The sequence below is a fragment of the Festucalex cinctus genome, chromosome 5 (genome assembly GCF_051991245.1).
Source record: "Festucalex cinctus isolate MCC-2025b chromosome 5, RoL_Fcin_1.0, whole genome shotgun sequence".
NCBI lineage: Eukaryota > Metazoa > Chordata > Actinopteri > Syngnathiformes > Syngnathidae > Festucalex > Festucalex cinctus.
The window spans coordinates 8144251-8165553 of record NC_135415.1 but is presented as its reverse complement, the minus strand read 5'-3'; the positions used below and the strand labels follow the sequence as shown (position 1 = coordinate 8165553).

Below are 21303 nucleotides of genomic sequence, written 5' to 3'. Positions count from 1 at the left end.
TTTTTTTTAAGAAATAAATAGAATAAAATAAAAATGTGGCCCATGCCCATCCCTGTTATATCTAATGTCCTAATCAATTTTGCATGGGCCTCGGAAGCATTTGATAAATTTAAAACTGGGCACGCACGAATAATTTAGTCAGCGGCCTTTCAGCATAAGCCGAGCAACAAGAACGATTTGTCTTTATACCACCCGAGATTGTATTACAGCCTGTCATTTGTTCATTCGTGTAATGACGTAGACTTCAATTAAACCCGGGGATGCCAATAAACCCGGGGATGCCAATAACCCCAGGTCTGGGTTTAAAGGGATACTTCACTTATTTATCCCATTATAGCAATAAAAAGTTAATATTTTGTTTTGTCTATAATTTGATACATTATTTTTCATGTACAATTAGTATCTTTTATAACACATTTTGCAACTTGCTGTCGACTGAAAATGACATCACATGGGCTCAGCTAACCAATCACAGCTCAGCTTGTGAATGTCACATGACCAAACCTAGCAAACAGTTGAGCTGTGATTGGTTACCTGAGCCCTTGTGATGTCATTTTCAGTCGACAGCAAGTTGCAAACTGTGTTTTTAAAGGTACTAATTGTACATAAAAATAATGAAAATATCAAACTTATTATAGGCAAAATATTGACTGCCAAAAATGGCTAAATATGAAAAGTATCTCTTTAATGAGATGTTGCTGCAACCTCGCATATTTATTCTTAGGCTTAAGATTAATAAATTCACATTTGCAACTTTTTTTCTCCGAAATATATACATATACAAAAATATATATATCATAAAATCCAGAATTTTCATAGTCGATGCTTTTTGGGCTTTCGCTCAAAACACGTCCATGCCGCTTGTTGGCGGGTGACATATTTGAAATGCAGAGCTAGCCATTCTGGCTACCAAGCATCCTTCTTGATTTGTCTTTTCCATTTAACACATTTATTTAAACTACACGGGTTTACTTGTGCCATATTCCTACATGTGCTTCAAAAAGAAGACCGAGGCGGATGGATAAGTGCCGACAGCAGAATATTGTGAGCTGCTACGTAGCAGGTGGTGCGTGGGCAAGTGTGGCCATCTCCGCTTTTAGAAACAGCACTATTAGCTTGTTCTAGGTCAGCAATAACTGGTTTCCTTTCACAAGAACAAGACTGTTCTTCCAAACAATGACAAAGGGCAATATTGCAGCTGGCAGACAAGCTAGTCCTTCCTGCTCTTTCAAAATCAACTCGTAATTTTGACACTCGCCCGGCAGCTGCAGGTAATTTCAAGTTTAGGTCACTCTTCAAAGTCAACAAACATTTCCACAAGTGTGTGTATTAATGACAAGAAGAGGCATTAAGAACGACAAAAGAGGTTAAGTGTTATAAGAGCTGTAAAACAAAAGACCTTTGGACTATCAAAAAGTTTTTTTTCCTGCAATATGAGGCAACAAATGAGATTTTCTGAAGGCTGGCAGTTTAACAGAATGACAAACAAGTGGTTATTTTTTTTCTCAAAAATTTATTTGATATTCCGATCACATGTAGTCAATGTAACACTTGAGGATTTAAAGGCAGAAACGGCACATCTACATTCACTTATCAAAAATTGGATGAAAAACATGAAATCAAGCAGTTCTGGTAATTTTTACAGTTAATTTTATAATTTAGGGCAAAACAGTACAATTCCATTAAAAAAAAAAAAAAAATTGCTGCCTTTGTCAGTGTTACGACTGATTAAGCTGAAATGAATAATTTTAGCCAGTGGGTCTTCTGTCGGACGCGCATGCAGCTGGGGTCAGAAGACTGATACCAAAAACACGTTCCTGTTGACGGAAAGGCTTCTCTGAGACATTTGGTTAGCGCAAGAGCAACTGGTCATCACTTCGCACAAACCTGAAATAATACTTAATTTTCCATTGAAAACACGCTAGAAGGAAGTGGTTCATGGAACACCAAAATATGTAGTTTTAATTCATGTTGGACACCATTTTCATTGTTGCTTCCTTGTCCTATTTTACCAGCTCATAATTGCTGAATACATGTAAACAAATACATCTTTGGCTATGAAATGATCAGAATGAATTCAATATCAAAGGGAAGAAAAAAAAAGAAGTCTATAATTACAATATCAATGTCTATAGTTTTTATGATTATAAATGCACAAATAAATTTGAATTAAGTGCATGTTACAGTCGTAATGATCCAAAAGGATTAGCCCTTAACACATCAGAAAGGCTATACTGAAAGTGCACTGTGGAGTTGAAACTCAGGACTCATCAATATGGCACATCCATCAAACAGTGGAAATTCAGAAAAGTAACACAAAAACAAGACTAATCAACCCGAATTACATTTGACAAATAAGAGATAACATAAAGCCCTGCAATCACTGACTCCAAACGGTACACTAGCTGCTACAGCAATAGCAAAGCGTCGGCCTTTTCGGTGTCTGTGAAATGATCAGCCGGAAACAAGGGAGGTAGCTAAAGCAAGCAGCTGGTTGCAGAGGTACAGTAGGTAGAGCAGGTCCAAAAAGCTCGAGCGGTTAAGGCAAGCTGTGGCTTGCGCTGGTTTCAACTGGCCACTGGTAAAGCATTCATGTAAACACAGCGAGACGGCTCTACCAGGTGAACAAGGCAGGCGGGCTTCTGGGACGGGCTGTGCGGCACCAAGCTTGAGGGGGGTGGTGGGAGGGGGGGTAGCACCATGACGGCTGTTTGCCCAGTGCATTATGTGACCAAGTGAACGCAACGTGACTCATGAGTGTGTTCAGGATACGATCGGTTTGGAAAAACACATCCTGGACGTTAACGTCAACTGGCTGCTCGAGCGAGCTTGCATGGATCCGCCCAGGTTCGGTAAGAGGATCAGTCACTGCAAAGGCATTCGCACCTGTGAGTGTGCGCACCTTCGTGCATTGAGAGAGTGTGAAGACGTGCAGAGGCATGATTGTCAGTGTTAATAAGATGCAGTGCTTTGGGTTAGGTGGCCTGGTGATGGGAGGATTACAATGGGCGGAGGTGCAAAGGGCGAAAGTAATCTCTTAATGGAGGTTGTGGAGGAACAGGAAAAAAAAAAAAAAAACAGTATGAGACACACATATTCATACTAAGGAATGCAAACCGCGGAACCAGTGTGGACAGTTAAAAGTGTGAGAAAGAACTGGGCATCATTTCGGGAGGAATGTTTTGGAGCTAAAAACAAAAACAGCAGGTAATATTAGACCCAACCCTTGCCAATGCATATTCGCTGGTGTCAAACATACCTTGAGCAAAAACACTCAGAGGGCCGCAAAATCAAAAGTGAAGATCGCGTCGGTTTCTAGAAATCAATCGCTTCGTGGATAGATGACTTGTGATTGGGTGCAAGCTAGGGATCTGCTCTATTGATTGCATGAGACCCCGCCCCTCCGACACCTCGTCCACAGCCTGAATGTTTGAAGAAGTAAAAAGTGGCACAGAAGTTGGCCAGTTAGCAGCCACCGTTGCTGTTATTGTGGCACTTTCAAATCCTTTGCCGCTCTATTCGTCCGCCGCACTCGTTCCTCGTACTTCACCTTTTCTGCGGAGCTATAGGGAAAGAGAGAGAGAGAGTTTTTAAAGGTATGAGTGTTAAACAGGAGAAGATGACGTCAAATAAATTAATAACTTGCATCTAAGGCAGAACATTTTCCTATTAGATACAACTTCAGGTCTTTATTTTTTTTCCATTCCAAACTATTTCACAAATAAAAATAAAAAAAAATCCTTATCAAACAATCCTTATCGTGTTTATGTTGTAAGAATGAAAAAAAAAACAAAAGAACAAAAAAAACATCAATTTCAGATTGTCCCACCCTGAGGGTGATAGCTTTAGAAAGCCAATTAGTGTTGGAATCTGATAGCTGAAGACATTAATGAAAGAGTTCAAACCAACTGTGGCTCAAAACAGCACCGGACAGATGTGATGAAACGACATTAGGCGGTTTACCCTCCTTGCTTTTGCCACCATCCACCCCCCGGCCGCATCCTCTTTCACTCAATCACCACGGAGACGCCTTCTCAAAGGCAGAATTCCATTTGTATGTTAATGAAGGAGCCATCTTGAAGGTAACCCGCTCCTTTGGCCCTTCCGTCTCCACCGTCTCCTTCCTCGACTCTGACAGAAGCGTTTCCAGTGCGCACAAGATGGCTGTTTTCTTCAGGAGGCACCATATGTACATTCATGCCGGCGGTTGTCCCTAACTCTTTGCAGTCAAGATATTGCATGTCGTGGAGTCTATGGGCTAGCATCTGTCCAGCAAGCGGAACCTCGTCCTCGCCACATTCCTCTTCGATGCTAACCGACGTTTACTCTTTCGGAGAGAAAATGGAAAACACATGCTGGTAGATAGCAGGGAATGTTTGAGCCTGGCCCATTTTAGGCCAGACCAGTCCAGTCGAATTCTTCCATTTTTTCCTTGTATGGCCAAAAGCTCTCATATTTTCAGAGAAGTTTCAAGAGAAAAATCAGTGCGAAGGTTGAGAATGTGAATTACAGTTTGTTTTTTCATATGTTTGCTGTGGATCTTGGGTGCTAAGATCGAGTCTTCTGTTCATAACTTATGTTAAAAGTGTGACTAAGTTCTTACAATGTGCATGTGTGATTGTGAAGACATTATAAAAAAAAAAAAAAATAGATCCAGATGATGACCACAAACACTATCCACACCAGTCAAGTGAACTAAACCCCATTTGACAAGACCCAAAAGAGTGAGTGAGTGCAGCAACACAGAACCCAGAGGCAACATGGGAGACTGGCTTCTACCTGGCCTGGCTACTCCTGTGCAGCTTTTGTGCCACACACTGCACCCTTCTTACGTATCTAGACAGGAACGAAACGTACAGTAAATCGGGCAAACTTGTGAGGCAGTCGAGATATGTCAAGAATGATTAAAATATTGAGTTTGTCAAGTGTTATAATCAACATCAGCAGTCCACAACCTAATTTTTAATGCCGCAAATGGTTTTGACAAAGAAATACTTTGACCGACTGGATTAGACAAGAAATACAACTCACCATTATGCTGACTGTAGTTTTATAATTAGTAGGAGCCCTGCACATGATTCTCTTCAATGAGTTGGTGCCACCTTGAGGAAATCATTTTTCTTGCCAAAAACTCTTAAGGATTGCTTTTGCTACGTTTTGGGGCTCGTTGTTTTCCCCCGTACACGTACTTGAAATGGGCATTTTGACACAACTGATTTCTAAAATACAACTTCCTTCAGACTCTGACAATCAATAAAATATTTTTGCTCAGTCTCTGTGTGGCCTTCAGATCGGTGTAACTAGTAACTTGAGAAACAAGTGACCCAACTTATTATGGTCGTTTCTGCAAGATACGAGACTGATTTTTTTTTCCCTTTTGATTTGCCAGCACAGACTTGAGATATGAGCACTTTGGTAGTGAACTTAACAGACTTAACACTTAAGCAGCAGTCTGACAAAGAGTGCAAATTCACAATTCAGGGGAAAAATAGGCTTCAAGTTCAAGCCATTAAAGTGCCATCCTGATGACATCAGGACTGAGAAGGACTGCCGATATGTTCCAACATACTTGCAAATACGTTTGAATGTACTTGTTGGCTAAGTGCTAAAAAGATGCCATTCTTTTCCCATAATGCCACAGGGTATTTACATGTGCAAGTAAAAAAACAAAAATCATTTTTTTAAAAAAAGCATTTTGCTTATATTATACCAATATGTGGAAAATGTAAACATTGTTGATACATAATTTAATGCTTTATTTTGATATCCACTCAGCATTGTTTCCCATAACGTCATGGGGTATTGACTTGTGCATGCGCATACCCTGTGACCTTATGCAGACTTTATAAAACCTTAAAAATTACTGACAAACAATATCTATTTAATTTTCAAACATATTGGTATCATTTGGGCAGCATCTGAAAAAAAAAAATGAATGAATTTTTTTCTTTACTAATCAATACCTTGTGGAATTATGGGATTTTTTTGGAATTTTTTTTTGTAAGCATTTAGCCAACAAGTATGTTGGAACGTACTTGCAAAATACTTTAGCACTTAGTTCATTGCGTTGGAACATATTTGCAAATAGACACATACGTTTGAACGCACTAGTAGGCTAAATGTAACAAGTTTGTCAGAACAAGTTTGCCAGCCAAAAAATGTTTACTCCATATTGGCAGTTGCCCACTTCCAAAGTTATAGGTCACAATGGTGGAAAAAGTTCTGAAATTATTTATCATCATTTCATTTGGTGTTGTACACTTGATGGCTCATATGCATGAATGTAGGACTAGATTAGATTAGCATTAGTTATTGTACTTCTTCCTACTCTCTTTGAACATGTAAATTCTGACTTTACTAATAATTATTTTCCTTTTATATTTTGTTTTGCATTTATATGTTCAATAAACCAAACCCAATGTAGAGTAGCGGCAGAATCAGGTATAAATCAATAAATCATATTCTGTGGTGAGATTTCCTGGTCTAACCAAACTAAGTAAGGGCTAGGTTTGTGTAGAATAAAACATTTTTTTTTTCAGAACTGACCTTTCTGTTCGGAAGATAGCAGAAAAAAAAAGATCTTCAAATTAAAGTAAATGTGTAAAAAATCAATTGAATTGATGTTTGAGTTACTCTGCAAAGCCGATGTTTTCATTCATTGTACTGTACTGGAGTTCCTCATCAAACAACTGCATTAAACCCTTCTGTTTTGGAAACTGTTCTATTTTATTTATTTCTTTTTGCAAATGTAGTTCAAATCGATTTTAGAACTTAGGAATATTCCTTCTGTGATCATTTTTTTTAAACAGTTTTGGGTTTAAAATAATAATAATAATAAAAAAAAGTCTGCTACCGAACAACAACTAAGTCATAAAAAGAACTTCCACCAAAAGTCGCTAAATATCACCAAAATCACCAAGTTGGCAACGTTAACTGAGCTTTTGTAAACTAGCTCCTCTTTTGGGAGCAATTCTATTTTGTGTGTGTCATGGAAACACACTTTGAACTCAGAAAAAAAAAAAGAAGCTATTTGCCCATCCCCATCTTTAAGTTTATTGACCATATTCTGTGCACTCACCTCATCCAGCTCCTTCTGAGTCTCTGCCTCCATCCGGCGGATGTCATCCATTGTTAGTTCCACCCACTTGTCAATCCAACAGAAAAGCTGGCGGTGGAAGTTGGTGAAGATCCTCTTTTCTTGCTGAAAGACATAAAAGGCAGGTTATGGCTGGCAGATGTAAAAATAATTTTTACAAGTGATATATGTACATTCAAACTTTAAAAGAATTAGGTGTCAGTCGATTAAAATTTTTAATCGTAATTAATCGCACGACTTCAATAATTAACTGGCGATTTATCGCACATTAAATATCTCAATTTATACCTAAATTTACAATAAAATGGACAATTTTCCCCCTAATTTAAATATGGTTTTATTTTTTAGTCATCGATAGAATAATTTCATAACAATTCAATAACAAAAAAGTAAAAAAAAAAAAAAATCATTGCTAAGAGTAATTACATAATTCAATAAAAAAATAAATAAAATAAAATATGTAATGTACTGTAAAACCAAACCAAAGTGTGACTGATTTGTTTTGGTCATTTTTCCTTTCACTACAACATGGCATAATTGCATTTGTAAGACAATGGTGACAGCTCAGTACATTTTTCTTTTCATATTAGGAGCTGCCTTATTTTTTAACATGAATTAACTTCTGAAATTATGCACATTTTTAAAACTGTAAAATACAACACAGTCGCCACAAATATATGCATTCGCTGATGCTTTTATTTTGTTAAGTGAAATAGGATGTGCATTGTAAAATGACGAATTTTTACTGCATAGGAACCAGAAACGATCGATGTGCTCTTTTCATATTAAGAGCTATGTAATTTTAAACATGAAGTAACTTGCGAGTTTCTGCATATTTAAAAATTGTAAAATACAACTTGACGCCAATCTCCACAAATATATGCAGTATAATTTAATGTATTACTTCTAAATTGTGTCATAGTGACTCCTTTTCATGATGTTGGATGCTTTTATTTTGTTAAGTTCTCGGATGCGCCATGACGCAGCTGAGGCCGCTCTACTGTTACAGCGAACGCATTGAAACTTTCAGTTTCACCCTTATGAGATATTTTGTGGAGATGCTGAATAAAATATGCCTCACATCTGGATGAATAGGCTTGGGCTCACTCCAACTGACAAGACGGCGTCCATTCGGCTCTTTACTCTCACAGGGGTTTCAAGAGTGCCCATGGACACCTCTTGGTGCTCGGTGCTAATGGCTTACAGAGTGCGTTCTTTCAAAGCAAAGCACGGGTGGTAGTGAGACACAGTCCAAATAGCTCCTCCACGCTACATTCTGCCCCTTAAACACTGTGTTTTAGCTCCAGTGCATTTCTTTTGGGCAAATTTGACGTGGACGTTTCTACTGCTGGTGACTGGAATTCCCTGAGTAGAGGCTTTCCAAATAAGGGGCGGCCGTTAATAAAGTGTTAAAAAAGTAGTCCCGTTATAGGCACTTTAAGTTAACGAGAACACGATAATTTTGACAGCCATAAAAAGAATCAAAACATGCATTTTTTTCCAAAAATAATTTTAATTGGATAAAATGTGAATCTCCACAGTAACCCAGTGTCTGAATTCATATCACGAAATCAAGACAGTCTTGAGAAAGAAAATGCAACAAACCTCATGGATGAAATTCTCAACTTTAGTCTGGAGGCCAAACCATTTAAATTTGACTGTGACCAGTTTGTAGGCGCACATTTTAGGGCAGTCGGTCTTGGCACCCAGCAGCTCTTTCTGGTGAGAGAAACAGCAGAAGAATCTCAAGTAAGAATGCATTCAATCCATCCCTCTTCAAGGATAAATCTTCAACACAATAAATAATGTAAATCATAAGTTGTAAATGAGAGCGGCGAGAATACTATTTAAGAACAAACTTGGCAACATTTAAAGCTTTTTAAAAAAAGTCATTAATACATAAAGCTCTGTGTGTGGAGCTTAGTGAAATAATTATCAATATGAAGATGTGCCGTGCACAGATAAAAGCGCCCTAATCTATAACACACTTTCTAAATTCATCCTGGGCTCTGCGCTGTCCTCTGAAGAGAAGAAGAAAAGAAGGGAAAAGGGTGGAGGCGGTGGCAGAGCAAAGTGGATAAACTCCAGATGAAGGGACCAGTTCTCTGCCTCCGCCCCGACAGTGACACCGTTCCCGACAGACGTGCCTTTGTGGCCAGGGAAGGCAGATAAAACGGAAGCGCAGATGCGATAAGGGCGGTTACATTATTAACACCGAGGACTTGCTCGCCCCCAGAACACTCCCAGAGAAGCCTCAGAGAACACCTGTTTAATTAATCACTTGATTCGGGCTCAGTCTTCCAGGAGAAAATGCCACAGACCTGCCTCAGTCACCCCCCTATCCCGCCGCCGTTTGATGCTGCCATCACGCAGAAAAGCGAGAGACGGGAAATGAGAAACATTTCTAAATTTGCAGTGGGTTTAGAAAAGTTGTCATGGCAAAAAGGAGAACTTCACATGAAACGCATTCGACATCAAAACACTTACGGTGACATTTCTTCTCCCCCTCTCTGTGCCCCACTCAAAGGAGCAGAAGTTTTGAAAAATACAAAGGGAAGCGATAGGCAAGCATGTGTGCATGCAGAGATAGACAAGAGTTTTATTGCTCCGTGAGGCTGGCAGAAAATTGGCCCTCTGTTGTCACAGCATTTTTTTTTGGTACCCCCAGACTCTTTCAGTGTCCACTGTGGATGGGAAAACGATCTAATTAAATACGCAAATGAAAAGTTGTGTTTCTTTATTCATAGTTTTAAAGCAGTTTGGCTGCCTTTATTCTGCAGAATTTCTGGTAGCTAAGAAAAGTTTTCTATGTTAAACTTTGAGGGTGCGGGAGCAGGGCAGAAATTTTAAACCTTTCTATAAATAAATAAATAGATAAATAAATAACTATAAAAATAAACAAGGAACACTCTTGGGAGGTCAGTCACGATCATTTCAGACTGAGCGGAAAAGCAGAGCTTCAAGAATAAAACCATTATCTGCCCTGGCAACGTGAAATTTCTATTTGAGCCAATTAGAACTGAGAAAGTGGTGATTTATCTTCATCAACGGGTAGCCTTACATTCTTCTTGGAGCCCAGCTTCTGGTCAATTGTTGTCCCAGTAGTTACAGGCAGACACTAGTAAGCGGGTGCAAAACGGCTTATGTCAATAAGGTCTTCGACAATCAAGTAAAATTGTAACAATAGCCTCCATCTGTCAGTTTTTAAGACACAAAAGCTCAGATGGTCAATCAGATTCAGTTCTGGGCTTTGACTAAAACCTTCATTTATTTATTTTTTTTATTCAAAAGTTGACAACCTAGTGCCTTTTGGATCGATGTTCTGCTGTAGAACCCAAGTACGCTTCAGCATATGGTCATGTATATTGTCCCTCAGGATTTTCTTGGAAAGAGCAAAATTGATGGTTCTAATCAATCACACAGCAAGCCACCCAAGTCGCAAAAGAGCAAAGCTGCCCCAGATCATCACAATACCACCATAATGTTTTGCTGTTGATATTTTTTGTTACATTTACATCAAACATAATGGGATTTTTTATTTATTTTTTTTAAAGAAAAACAACACTGATATTTTTGGGGTCAGCAGTGGGTTTCTTTTTCATTTTGGTACTTTGCCATGGGTGTTTTTCAGCCAATCTCTTCCTGTCAAGTCATGAACAACGTATGACCTTAACTAAGGGCTGTAGTTCTTCGGATGTTGTCCTGGGTTCCTTTGTGAACTCCTGGATGAGTTGCCACTGTGCTTTTGGCATCATTTCTGATGGCCAGAAACTCCTAGGAAGGTTTACCACATGTTCTCCATTTCTTGATATTGTCTCTCGTTATGGTTTGCTGGAGTCCTAAAGCTTTAGGATTGATTTTGTAACCCTTTGTCTAAACCACATGTGTCAAGATCCGGTCCTTGAGGGCCGCAGTTCTGCAGGTTTTCCATTTTTCCGCCTACCAACACACCTGACACTAATGATAAGGATTGTTATCAGGCACGCCGATGAGCTCATTATACGAATCAGGTTTGTTGGTAGGAGGAAAAATGGAAAACCCGCAGTTCAACACTTAAGGTCTAGATGACTAATAGATGCCAGTAAAGCCTGGTTCACACGGCAGGAGAATTGGCCCGATTTTAGCCCCGAATTTCCCCTCCCGACAATCGTAAGGACGTGCCGAGACGCAAGTGATAATCTTCACAGATAATCCTGCCGTGTGTATTGTCACCACATACGGCGCCTCAAGATATCGGTGCTCGGAATAACCCCAGACTTGAAATCGGGCATATCCAACATGTTGGATTTTTTTGGCCCGATTTCGCTCCGTGCAGCAGATTGACAGTGACGTGCAGCCAATCAGAAAGCGAGCCAGCGAGGAAGCCGGTGGGGAATCCAAAATCAAAACAGTCATGACGCAGCAAAAAGTCCGTGCTCGCGCTATTACACTCTTATTTTTTTTTTAAATACACGCACACACATTCTCCACAAATAAACGTGGTCTCCGGGTGGGACGCCAACCCGCGCCGCCAGCACCGAGCGGAGGACAAGCGAGTGCCCATTTACACTCCTTTAAACAACACCTTTTCTTTTTATTTCGCTTTTTAGCTGAAAACCAGGATCGACTCATGTTGACAACTCGGAAGCCACGTTTAATCTCGAGAGGTTTTGCGAGACTTCCCGTCACATTCTTGAATGAACTCGGCTCGTGTGGAGTGTGTTGATTGTGCAGTGTGGCCGCACACCACGCACGTTATGTTCAAAACTGGAACTCCCGTGATTTTTTTCTCTTCACGTGTGGTGTCTGTCAAAGATTGGAAATCGGCCGACAATTTTAAAATCTTGCCGTGTGAACCAGGCTTAACTTTATTCCTCATCTTTTCTTGAATTTCTTGGATTCATGGCATTTTGTAGCAGATTTTTATTTTTTATTTTTATTTTTTAAGTTCTTTGGCCAGACAAGTAAGGGTTAGTTTCAAGTTAAGGGATTTTTTTTTTTTTGATTGAACAGTTCTGGAGATAATGTGTGTGTGTGTGTGTGTGGTCAGTGACAATGAATCTCAGCTTTCCAAAAAATGTGATTAGCCACAATAAATTCATGATATAACAAGGGGGCAAAAACTTTTCCCACACATGGCCAGGCAGCTTTCAATATTATTATTATTATTATTTTCTTTTTAAAGCTGCATTTTATATTTACTTGGTTTAAAATACAGCTTTGAGAAGAGGGCATTTCAACCACACAAGTGTATATGTGCTTTAAATGTGGGAACAGTTTTACATCAATTAAGACCCATAAAGGCATGCTTTAATAAATTACAGAACCGCAAACACAAATCCATCAAACACCCTTGAGATGAACTATAAATTAGATCACAAAGCCGTCAGAATGCTCAAGAGAAGAAATACCTTCCAGAGAGGTCCAAGTGGTCCTCTTCCGGTCTTAACTGACTTGAAAATGGCGGGGTCCTCATCAGGCTTGTAGTCCTATGGTGAAAAAAAAACTGACACAATATGATACACAGCACATCTTGTTTAGTAGACACACCTAAAACTCAACAAGAATGGATTAGATTGCAGAATGTTACATACGCACAAATAGCAAGTTCACATTTGATGAAAGATAATATAATAAATAAACATATGCATGATTCTTTCATGCTAAAATAGGCATACCGCTACTATGTACTAGGGATGTTTGATACATTTTTTCCAGAACTGTACCAGTATGATTACTCAACTCTCGATGATCCATCGATAACGATACCACTAGTATTTTTAATACAGTACATACAATTTCTATAAAACCAATGTCAACTTCATTGAAAGACCTTTTTTATGTATGAACATTTTCAAAACAGTCCAAAATAAATCACAAACTAAAAAACTCTAAATTTATGATTCATTTGTAATAAATTATCAAAAGTACAAAATAAAATGGACAAATCAGTTTTTAGACCGTGTTCAAAATAAATAGTACAGGACAAGGGCAAAATATTACATGTTTAACTGCTAACTGTTAGGCATGACACTATGAAGTTAGAAAACAGGGCTGGGCGGTAAGGCTGAAAATGTCATCACAATGTCGGTATTTTATATCTGCTTATATTAAATACAGTTGTTTTTTACCAATTCAAATAAGAAAATTATTTAACAAATTAATGATGAAAGCAGGCAAGTCGGGGCTCTGATTCATTTTTTAGACCGCTCTATCGTCTTCCTCACGATGATTAATTAACAAAAACTATTATATTATTTATTACTATTAATTTCCAAACTTAATAGTCAACTAACAGAACTACCGTTACTAAGAATGGCCACCATAGATAGCCTCATGCCCGTTCATCCCTGCATGTTGAACTTCATTCTTGAACATTATTCCCCCCCCCCAGTACAAAATGACCCTGTAAATATGGTTAATTTCTTTGCTTTATATTGTTCTATGAAACTGTATATTGTAATGTGATATGTCAATTTTACTATTGCTACTGTATATTGAATATGATCCCTCACACCAACTTCCCTGCATTGCATCTTTGCACACAATTATCAGCATCTCCCTCATCTTTTCATCTTATTTTGCTGCTCAATTTTTATTTTCACAAGTCTCGGGACTTACTGGGCTAACCTGGGACTGGATCATTAGCAACATGGTCTAATATGGCAATGTCATTATTACAGCTGCAATAGCTGATGTACTGGCCAACCTCCTACTTAAAAAACAAATAAAAAATAAAATACTGAGCATGCAAATAAGCTAGATTAAATTGATACGCTGGGCAAAAGAAACTTGAACGTAACGAAAGGGTCTCAAATTATCAACCGCTGGAGGGCCCAGCAATTTTAAATAAATCATGATGTGCCAGCAGCTAAAAGCTATTTTTCAGGGCGATCAGCCAACAGGAGGGTGCAAAACTGTGTGGAAAATACACAGACATTAATTTGACTGTTTTAATGCTGAGAGCCGGATCCCGATAACAATGCGGCGTGCGGCACTAATGAGGTCTGTGAATCAATGCGCCGTGGCAGACAAAAGGGAGAAACTCCTCCAGTAAAGCAGAGTGCGTTCCAGCCCTGTGTGCATCGTGTGCGTTTGTCGAACGCTGCCATACGAGCAACTGTGAGCTGTAATTACACTAACAAACTCATCGGTGCAGGCAGTGCGTCCCAGGGCCTGCAGCCATGCCCGAGGCGGAGGGCTGATGGGGCCCTTAGACACAACACACTCCTCCAGAAAGGCAAACACGTCCGCCTCGTTAACGTCCCAGGGCAAACAAACATGCGAGCGTGCACGCACACACAGCGAAATGAGGCAATGTGATGTTAAATAACAGCAATAATATGGAACCACCTAAAATCTTCAGATTTTTTTTATAAAGTGAGGCAATCACAGAAAAATATTGTCAAATAAAAAAGGTACCCTGTACGGCTAGTCTTATTTACGGTAGCGGTTGAACTGAATTTTATTTTTGGCTGACAGGCAGGGTACAATACATACCGTTTCAACGAGGGCTGATACCTGGACTTATTTCAAGGTATCGGTACTCATGACGAGGGCCAATATCAATATCAGTTGACAGTCGCCCTCGTGGGACTGTTGTGCTATCATAACTAGAAATTAGAATAGAAAGTTCCCACTAATTTAATTCAAATGAAGAAAAAAATGCTACACTGGGATAGGTTATTCTTTCACATTACCTGTAATTGTATTCTTAGGGTAAATTGTATGTATCAAAAAGTAAGTTCGGTATCTGTGACTAAACATGAGTTGAGTACTCATACTGAGGTTCTTCACTGTGCAAGAAAACTAGCCCTGTCCATTCATCTATTTGACATTAACACTTTAATCACTGAGGCTAAGCCATTTGGCTTTGCTACCATCTAGCCCCATAGGGGTAAGGAAAACCCTGGGGTTTGAAGTGTTAAAGGAATACTAGACTCATTGAGCCATTTTCAGCAGTGAAAAAGTTATTTTGTCTAGGATTAATATGGTGACTTCATTATTCTTCATGTACAATTAACACCTTTAAAAAGCAATTGTTGTGGGAATCAGCATTCCCACATTATTGTGATTTTTATTCTCCACACTTTTTTGCCGCCTAACAACTCCCACATAATACTTCCAATTTACACTGTTCAAATTTCAACCAGCTTAAAAATAAATAAATTAAAAAAAATCACGCCTCCCGGGGTATATATTGTCTAATTCCACATTACTTACAATATTTGCTCAATTTTACTTGTAATATCAACTTTTCCCCATTCATTTTCAATGGGACAGACATTGAACTTTTTCTAAGTATCATTTTCCACGCCCACTTCCATACATATAACTTATCATCATTACCAGGTGTCTGATACTTCCAGTAACCAGGAGGTCATAATTTCTCTCTCAATTTACTTCATAAGCGTTCCACATGCATTCAAAATCTGAGCATTCCGCTATTAGCATTCAACCTTCAGCATTCCCACGCAATTTCTCCAGAAATTGCACATAGTCTAGTTCAACTTGCTGTTGACTGATGATGATGACGACGACGACGACGACATCACCTGTGCTGAGGAAGTAGGTAACGACCAATCATGTCTCAGTTTGCCGAACAACCCCAGACAACAGGTGAGTCATGATTAGTCGTTACCTACTTCCTCAGCACAGGTGATATCATCAGTCGAAAGCAAGAGGAAAAAATAGTTTTTAAAGGTATTATTTGTACATGAAAAATAACGACATTGTCACATTACCACATTAATTATAGACAAAATATGAACTTTTTACTGCTGAAAATTGTTCAGAGTCAAGTAACCCTTTAATAATGCAAGACAGGTTTAAAAAATAAGAATTTAAAGACACACAGAACACAATGTTACCTAATTTCTGCTTAAATAACTACAAATCACATATTACCAAAAGCATATTCTATCACTAAATGGGATTGTTTATTAGTACCGTATATTGTTAACCTATATCTAACCTAACCTCCAAACTGACTTGTTTCGCTGCTCAGTACTTTAGAGGAGGACTTACTAAGATGATGTGCGTGGCAAGAACAGCATAAATAATAATATAGATTGAGCTGTATTTCAACAACACAGGAGATTATGTACAAAGACTCCACTGGTATGAGACAAAGGTCCAAAAAAAAAAAAAAAAAAAAAGTGAGCATGTAATAACCAGACTTCTCCACATGAAGGCACTATACAGTGCTTTTTGGATTTAAAGTTTGACTTACAGAGGCTGAAACTTGTCTTCTGTCAGCAATGTCAATCGGCACAACAGCGACTTGCTGCCAGGACGAACGATCTAGTTTGTGCACCTAAAGCAAAAGCGATTACAAAAATAAATATAAAAATCCATGATTAAAAACTCACATTTTTTTTGCTAATGATGCTCGGCGTAATAAATTTCCTCACATTTTCTTGTGTTCCAAGATCTGGTTTATGCCACGTCTCAATCTTGATCAAGAAATTATCTTTCATATACTCATTCTACAAAGAACACAAAAATTGATACAGTGCAGTTTAGTATTAGCTGTAAAGTGTTGATCAATAAAAAAACATCAAAGATTCAACCTGCAAAGGATACCTACCGTCACTTCTGCTCAAGGACAGGTATGAGGGAAAAAAGAAAATGACAATTAGTAATCAAAACTTATAAAGACAAATCATTCAGAAAATAGTCTGATGCATAGATGTGACGAAGCATCAACAACAAGTGCAAGATGACTCACCAGTTCTGCAGTAGGGGTAAGCGTTCCAGGCTTTTTCATGAAATACAAAGGCGCTTTCTGGTGCCAAGAGCTGAATAAATCCTGGAACTTTACTGTGGATTGGTGTGGTAGGAGGGGAAAGAGATTGATTTAGGGAAAGGATAATAGTTTGCATACTAAGATAAGTAAACTAACGGTCAAAGGACTGGACATTGTGTGTCCAAACATTTGACTGCTTGGGGCTGTGTAGTTGAGAAACACTAGAGATGGCTTCAAATCAGAAAAAAATAAGAATTATACAATACTGCCATCAGCTGGCCGTATACTGCAATTACCATCAAATTGAGCACACAAACCCAATATTGTTTTTAAGTTGCACAAACCTCTTTAGGCGGTAGATCTTGTGTGTGAACTGTCCTTTCTCTCCATCTTCGTCATAGGGCTCGTTTTTGAGTACCTCAATCCCCTCACCACCACCGGTTTCATTTTTACTTGCTTCAGCCACAGAAAACAACTGCCCGACTTGATACTGCAACACAAATACCAAATCATTGCCACAATACAAACAAAGCGGGACTCGTTTCAAGATGTATTCAAAAACATGAACCCAAGGATGACTAATGTGAGATGTCATCATCCATCCATCCATTTTCTTGACCGCTTATTCCTCACAAGGGTCGCGGGGGGTGCTGGCGCCTATCTCAGCTGGCTCTGGGCAGTAGGCGGGGGACACCCTGGACTGGTTGCCAACCAATCGCAGGGCACACAGAGACGAACAACCATCCACACTCACACGCACACCTAGGGACAATTCGGAGCGCCCAATTAACCTGCCATGCATGTCTTTGGAATGTGGGAGGAGACCGGAGTACCCGGAGAAGACCCACGCGGGCACGGGGAGAACATGCAAACTCCACCCAGGAAGGTCCGAGCCTGGACTCGAACCGGGAGATGTCATCATACCTCCTGTAACTTAAAAGATGAACTCTGTGCATGTAACAACTAAGAATATGCGCCATCATGGAGCTGCTATGGATTATGGTAAAATGGCAACCTACTTCACTCCATTTTAGATGCATTTTATTTGTATATTTGCTCAATGAAGTTCCTCAGGGATAGATTAAACATTGTATGTGCCTTGTAGCATGGTGTAAACAAGATGTGACTTGTGTCCATGATTTACAGTTTTTCATTGGAAATAGATTAAGCAGAAGTTACCAGACTCACATTTTAAAGCTGTGAAATTCAGGCCATATTCTAACACTTTCCCCATTGTGGAAATGTACATCACTTGTTCACCAAGGTGAGGCAGATTTTTTCCCATAATTATTTTGCCACCTTTTGGCATGTAGTGTAGGTGAGCAGAGTATTAAGAATGTATCTGCAACTTTCCAATCATGATTTTGTCAAAGTTATGAGAATGGTTTATTATTTCCTATTTTTAATAGAGCTTAATTTATCTTTATACTGGTATGACAATCCCTAGCAATGTGTCATGTGCAGTTAATAAAGGTCTTACCATGGTGAAAGTTTCATCATGAAAATGATTATGTACATTATTTTATTATGGGAAACTCTTTTGGAACCAACCTAACAGGTCAAACAGTATCCAGATATTTACAGTTCCATGTTCAATATTGAATGTAGGGGCATGGAAATGACGATAATCTGTTCTGATATATAGTCACTGTCCACAAAAGAAGAGAAATATACAAATGTGAACATCAGATGAATTTTGTCAATGACATCGTAAGAAAGATTACTCACCTCTTCAACACTACAGGGTAAAACCACACGGCTAGGAAAGACAGACAGAGATAAAGACGAGTAGGTGAGACTTACACAAGTAATACACAACTATAAACAGGAGACTGGTGACACTGTTATTATAAATATAAAGTACAGTAAAGACTAGATCAGGTCGCGATGTTCCCATCAAACAGTGCTTGAACATTGAAATTAAGTCGCTTGCTCAATGCGCAACCATTTTTCATGTTTACCTTTTTTGTCAACTCAACTTTATTTATATAGCGCTTTTAAACAGCCTGAGCTGTCACAAAGTGCTTTACAGAAATACAAAAAATACAAATACAACGTAACATAAAACATTAACACCAATACAATACAATCACAACAACTCAACATTCTTCCATCCCTACATACGCTTTGATGTTTGAAGCAGTTTTAGATGAAAGCGGACAGAATCAGTCTCCTTTCAGCAGTTGATCGGAGACACGATCTCAACATGCATGACATCACACACGTTTGCTACAAGCTAAGTTTGCTTATAAGCTAGCTCATAAACGAGTAGCCGCTGTGTTCGCGATGAGCATCATACACACAAAATGCTCAGTGTGTACTATCAAAACATTATTTGGAAAAAGCCACTCAAAATATTGCCACAATAAAAATTTTCAGGGCAATGCATTTTGCCAGAAAGTATCACAATACACAATAGTTTATAGATACAAATAGGTGCATAAACAAGAACTGAGATAATACAAAATCAGCACTGAAGAGGATAGCTGTTTATTTGACTGTTAAACCCTCGTTCACCTCCCCAAATACATGCTGTCACATTGAAATTACAACTGTTAGTTTATAAAAGCAGTGCTGCTTATCACCTGTTAAAATCATGGTCAATAACTCTGCATCTCCACTTTATTGCAGAACTTTTAAGCAATAATTTTTTTAATGTGCTTTTACGGTAGCAGTTTACACATTCAGACATGAGTGAATACTTCCATGCTAGCCAAACTTTTTTTTTTTTTTTTTTTTTTAAATACGCTCACAAGTGCAAATTTCGAATTGCGCACCTTCAGTTTATTGCCATGTCTTGCCACTAGTGCTGTACAATATGTCGAAAAATATTGTCATTGCGATAATGGCAGATGCAATATGTATTGTAAAGACGTGCAAACAATTCCTATGCAATTGTATGCTTTGTGACTGACCAGTCAGATGCAGCTTTAAATATGTGAAACATTGAAAATGAGATCATTATCTTAATTTCGGCATTACTGATGCTAAATAACTTAATTAGATAAGAATACATTGAGCCTGATTATTTTTCAACGTGGAAAAAAACCCATTTAATTAGATAATAAAGATGTAATTTTTTTCGGCATGTTAAATACTACAATAAAATCGATACAGCAACAATATTCAACCCCCACGTTCATGTTTTTTTTACCCAATATCATTGCTGCAACATGCAAGCCATTGCCAGGCACTTAAAATGTGTTAAAATAGCAGTTGTTTATAATGACTTCAACAGCGATGCTAATCAATAGCATTTTAATATATTATGCACTATTAAATCTCACAAGTTCTTTTGACGAAATGATATAGCTTGTTTGAAGATTTTGGTGATTAAATGAACAATTTATTTTTGTTTTACATTTCATGTGCACAGTAAACATCAACTGGGAGTAACACAAACAGCTTGAAGCAAGCCCACCTTTCCACTTATAGTCTCTGTGCTATATTATTATGTGGCAAATTTTCACCTTTTATTAGGGGTCTGGAACATATCCCGCATGATAAATGAGCGTTTGATGTACATTAAAGGCACATTTTTGTGCAGGTTGTCAAAAGGATATATCTTGTGTTACATCAAAATAGGGACTGGGAGTACAATGTGACAAATTTCAGTACCCAACTGAACTGACATCTGTGTCAGCAGCGGAAGTCCTTCCTTCAATGCATCGATGTAACCAAATTTAAAGCGCTGATAGCATTTTAAAAATCTGTAAGGTATCATTTGAGATTGTTGAGCTCATTGAGCAGTTTGTTAAATTGTTAAAAATGACATCATTTTCTTCAGCTTTAAGACTCGCAGCTATTGGCTAACGAGCACAATAGTACAGCTAGCGAGCGGTTACACGGTGTAGAGCACACAGGATACCCGGCTGTTTATGAAAAACTGTATTTGAAAAGTGTAGCAGAATCACAGTATCAACTTTAACTTTAATCTCGATCACGTCAGCAGCCCCAGGCAACTGACCACTATTATGTTAACATTAGCTCTTCGTGAGCTAATACACCGTTTACGTCAAGTCAAGTTCAACAACTTAACGGAAGAGAAGCAACACATCGCAGAAACCGAACGGCCTGGCCTGTTAATGATTAAGATATTTTACGGATATATGGGAAACGGGAAGATAATAGCAGCTGTCGACGCCGGTAGGCCACAAAAGTTCTTGAGCAATGCCACCACCCTTCCCTCGTGTGAATGTCAGTCGCACATGATGAAAAGTTTCCTAGCAGGTTTTATCCAGACCGAGATCCCCCGCCACACCCAATCTAACGCCCTTATTAAATCGTAACGGTATTATAAAGGAAGATAAAAGGGTTTGCAAACAACAATTTCACACTTACTACTCCTTGATGAGGACCATCGTTTTGTACTTGCTCCGACTCGACCTGTACGTCGTACCCACGATAGGGACCGCTGATTACCGTTGACGTCATCAGCTGTGAAGAACTGTACTTAGCCCCGCCCCTTGCTGTCGGTGAT

General features: G+C 38.7%; 1 protein-coding gene across 1 annotated transcript; it reads right to left on the bottom strand.

The window, feature by feature from the left end:
• Positions 1-1493: 1493 nt before the first annotated feature.
• LOC144019133 (phosphatidylinositol transfer protein beta isoform-like) lies at positions 1494-21301 on the bottom strand. Its single transcript, XM_077521968.1, has 11 exons — positions 21165-21301; positions 18552-18582; positions 17168-17313; positions 16806-16897; positions 16665-16672; positions 16489-16563; positions 16308-16391; positions 12487-12564; positions 8702-8815; positions 7079-7201; positions 1494-3563 (listed from the first exon to the last, which is right to left on the bottom strand). The coding sequence occupies exons 1-11, from the start codon at positions 21182-21184 to the stop codon at positions 3516-3518; spliced, it is 819 nt and encodes a 272-aa protein (XP_077378094.1). The 5' UTR covers positions 21185-21301; the 3' UTR covers positions 1494-3515.
• Positions 21302-21303: the final 2 nt, after the last annotated feature.